The sequence below is a fragment of the Myotis davidii genome, unplaced genomic scaffold (assembly GCF_000327345.1).
Source record: "Myotis davidii unplaced genomic scaffold, ASM32734v1 scaffold238, whole genome shotgun sequence".
Lineage (NCBI taxonomy): Eukaryota > Metazoa > Chordata > Mammalia > Chiroptera > Vespertilionidae > Myotis > Myotis davidii.
Genome location: NW_006293779.1, coordinates 4,304,087 through 4,307,923, shown reverse-complemented (window position 1 = coordinate 4,307,923; position 3,837 = coordinate 4,304,087). Strand labels below are relative to the sequence as shown.

General features: G+C 50.7%; 1 protein-coding gene across 5 annotated transcripts in view; it reads left to right on the top strand.

Moving 5' to 3' along the window:
* FOSL2 (FOS like antigen 2) overlaps positions 1–3,837 on the top strand; it is a 21,285-nt gene that overhangs the window by 1,979 nt on the left and 15,469 nt on the right. The window contains exon 1 of one of the 5 annotated variants that reach the window (XM_006767437.2): positions 46–726. The exons of 3 other annotated variants lie outside the window; for them this stretch is intronic. Coding sequence is in view for 1 of the 2 variants with exons in the window: in XM_006767433.2 (XP_006767496.1) it covers positions 1,151–1,183 (33 nt within the window). In the remaining variant the exon portion in view is untranslated. Of the gene's footprint in view, positions 1–45; positions 727–1,135; positions 1,184–3,837 lie in introns of those variants that run through there. One more of the 5 variants, XM_006767433.2, reaches the window with a different exon arrangement.

Sequence of the window (3,837 nt, the reverse complement as noted above, 5' to 3'; positions counted from 1 at the left end):
GGTGGGGGAGTGGGGAGATAACTTTTTGTTGAAACCTCTGTTCTTGTACATGGCAGGAACTCGAAGCATGAGAAATATTTCCTGTCCCAGTTATAGTTTTAATCTCCGAGGTTGGTCATTGGTGATTTTGTTCTGTCGGTGATCATTGCACACATCTCCCCCTCCTGGCTTTTTCTTTGTGTTGTTGTTCTCTCTCTCTCTCTCTCCTGACTTTCCTAGGAAAACACCTCCCAGATAAATGCCCTGCCTGGCTGCTCCACTATTACGGTTTCAGGGCCTGAGTATTACGCAATCCCGCCGGTTACACAAACACAGGTCATTTCATAACTTGTTTTCATCAGCTGGGTCCCCTTTTAATGAAAAAAATAAAACCAAAACAAAAACAAGACCTAGACCTTTTCCAAGGCTGCCATGTGTCTGCCCCTTAGATAACTTGTGAACATAAATCAAGGGGGACGGTTCTTTTTCGGAATCAAGGAATCCCAGACTACCTCTCGTCTGCAGCAACCACCCTTTCCCAGGAGACAGACACACACACAAAATTTCCCGGAGTGAACTGTTGCCAACTGTACCAGGCTGGGACATTCCTCACATCAAAGAACTTTTACCAGAAATGACTGTGATTCCCAAGTCAGCCCTAACTGTGCCTCTCTAGTGCCCCCTACGGGACATGTTTAGAAGAACCATCTGGGGAATGTATTTTTCCAGCTCCAGAGAGTTAACTTGGTGAGTTTTTGAAATTCTTAGGATTTTTTTCTTTTTAGTTCAGGACAAATAAATGGCGTACACTTACCAGCAGTTAACTGGGAACTGCTTGACTTTGAGATGCGGTTTTTTTTAAAAAAAAATTTCTTTTGTTCTAAATAAAACCTTGTTGAAAAGAAGTGCTTTTTCCCTTTTCCCCATGCCTGTCTCTTCATTAGGGAGTCAGCACAATGGCTGCACATTCCACAGGCTTGTTTCCTTGATGTGTTGTGTTAGGAGATGGCATTGTTTGGGTGGGGGATGGTCTTCAGAATTGTGGGGAAGGAGGGAGGTATATATTCAGGGTCTGCTGCCTTTTTTTTTTTGGCCTTGATCTTAACAGACGTCATAGATTAGGATCAAACAAAATGTTACCCCAGGAATTTGTCTGTTCCGCTGATTCTTGATGGTTGGAAGTCGGCGTCACTTTTTCATCCAAGTGAGTGGGGTGAAGCAGCAGTCAGGTATTATCTGAGTGGCGGTTAAATTTTTCTTCCCAGCCCTCTGCGTGCATTTCCATTCCTTTATTTCTGCCTGCCTTCTTTTTCTAGGTGAGTGTAAAGTTAGGAGCCGCGTTGTGTTTTCTCTTTTCTGTCTTAAGACCAGCACACCAGAGCTTAGCCATCCAAATCACTGTTGTCCCTTCGTAATTGCTCCTGGAGGAGACGACACACATAGGCGCATGCGGGGGGCTTAGTCAGACTCAGAAAGGTCTTCCCACACCCCTCTTTTGGAATTGCCTTCAGCAAGTTCCTTCCTGCTAACAAATCTCTGTCCTTTGAGGTAAGTTTGATATTTGGAAATGATCAAGAGATTTGACGTCTAAGGAATCACATCTGACGTGTAAGGTCTGGGTAGTCCGGTTGGGTCCCCAGCGGAGTGTGACCCCGCGTCCTGTTGGTCTCAGGTCTGGAGGTTGCCTGGGAGAGCGGTTGCCAGGACAGGGCACCCCAAAGCAGGCACCTTGGCCATCTATCCCTCTCAGGGGGTATTTTTCCTCTCTGTTAAACAGGAATAAAAATACTGGCTTTGAGAATTCAGGAAACGAACTCTCTGGCCTACTTGTTGAAAGAAAGAAAAAGGCGGCATCATTACTTTGTGGATCTGTATTGTTCATGTTGTATATGGTATCTTTTGGTGGCCACATCATTTCAAAATGGTGACAGCTGCCCTGATTGAGGCAAATATATCTCTTCCAGCCCCCACCTAGTAACTCTATCCCTCTTCAATCCACTGGGCCGGGGAGGGAAGCTATTGGGGTTCTGTTGCCCAGCACTGGCTCATCCTGTCACGTGGCAGTGACTTGGCCGTGCTCATGCCGCTGTGGTTGTAGGGGACGTGGCATGGCCTTCCCATTGAGAAGATGTGTCTGAGGGTTGGTGGCGGTACAAAAGGGGTCCACAGAACAGTGGAGAAAATTCCCTGTGTTTTGGAGTGGGGTTTCTGGCCGAAGTGGCCCTGGGAGGAAAGAAATGGGAACCCGAGGAAGTAAGTCTGCATCAGCCACTTCCTTCTGTTCGTGCTTTTGCCTTTCTCCCCTGATTTTCTCCATCCTGGCCGGTAGGCAGAGAAGGGCAGCGTGCTTCTCTAACCTGGGAAAAGGAGGCAGGTTACCCGCCATCTTGTTTGTATACCGTAGAGTTTGGGGAAACCAGGAGTTATTAGCAACCATGTCCATTGTGGCCGAAGTGGCCTGCTCAGGTGGGAATGAAAAGTCAGGGCAACGTTCCGTGTTGATCTGTGAAGATGGGCTGAGTCCCATATAGAAGGCTCTGGAGGGCATCCCCGAGTTCAATCACAATATAGAACATCTGAATCAAACTGGGCCTCACCAGGGGGATTCTGGGTTATGAGGGAACATCCGCACTTACCCTCTCTTCTTTCCCTGAGCCAGACTCCCGGGATGTGGGACTTTTCCTCTTCCTGTGCTGGAAATCTAAAAGAAAAAAGGTGGGGGGGGGGGTGTATTCTTAAGAGCCATACCTTCCTGGCTGTGGAGACAGGTCACAGGCGCTCATGGGGTTCATGGCTTGAGCGCCTAGTGGCTCACTCTGAATCAGTCTGATGGAGAAATGTCCGGGCAGGGGGGTGGGCCAAGAATGCCAGCCCCCAACTGCCCTCTCGGCGCCATTTCTGCCCCGCTCAGCAGTGGCTGGGATGAGCCCCGGCCCATCCGTGTCTGCAGGGAACAGGAGCCCACACCCTCGTTCCGAGACCTTCTGTAGAAGACCGTGGCTGTCCCCTCATTTCTGCATCCAAGGCGGTTGTGTAAAGTTCAGGAAGGTCCTTTTCCAAAAGCAGCCGCTGCTGGGCCGCGGACACCTCTCTGATCTGATGACACTGCGGTGGCCATAGGCACCCCGTGTTCTGGGCTGTCTCGCGGGCAGTGGGAGGAGGACACGCGTACTTACTGGGCAGCCCATGGCACCCTCACGTCCAGGTGCTGCGGAGTAACGGAGGTCCTGATGCCCAGGGCCCCGCCGCAAGGCCGGTGAGGCCTCGGGCTGCAGCTCGGGGTCTGGAGATGCAGGCTGCAGGGTCAGAGCCCGTCCCTGCGACCGGCTGGGTTAGAGGGAGCCCTCGGGCCTGATGTTTTGCTTTCTCCTTTTCCTCTCTTTGTCCTTTCCCCCCAAACCTGAGCACAGGAGATAGAAATGTCCCTCCAGAACAGGGGGCACCAAACTATGGCCCCAGTATTTTTATAAGGAAGGTTTAATGGAACCCAGGCCCGCCTGTTTGTTTACATATTGTCTGTGGCTGCTCTCCCGCTGCAATGGCAGACTTGAGTAGTTGCGACAGAGACAGTGCGGCCCACAAAGCCTGAAATATTTACTACCCGGCCGTTTACAGCAAATGTTAGCCAGACTCTCCTCTCAGAGGTCAGCGGGGGCCAGTTTGTCCTTTTATGGGCATTCTTGCCCACCCAGCAATCGACAGGATGGCACAATTAACTACAGCACTTGGAGGGTTTGCCAGGTTGGAGTGCCACACAGACATCTAGCATCTTTGAACCTGTCCCTAGACATGGAGCTTCCGGGGGGAGCTGGGGGACCCCAGAGGAGCCAAGTGAGGTCCCAGGTCACCTCCTCTAGC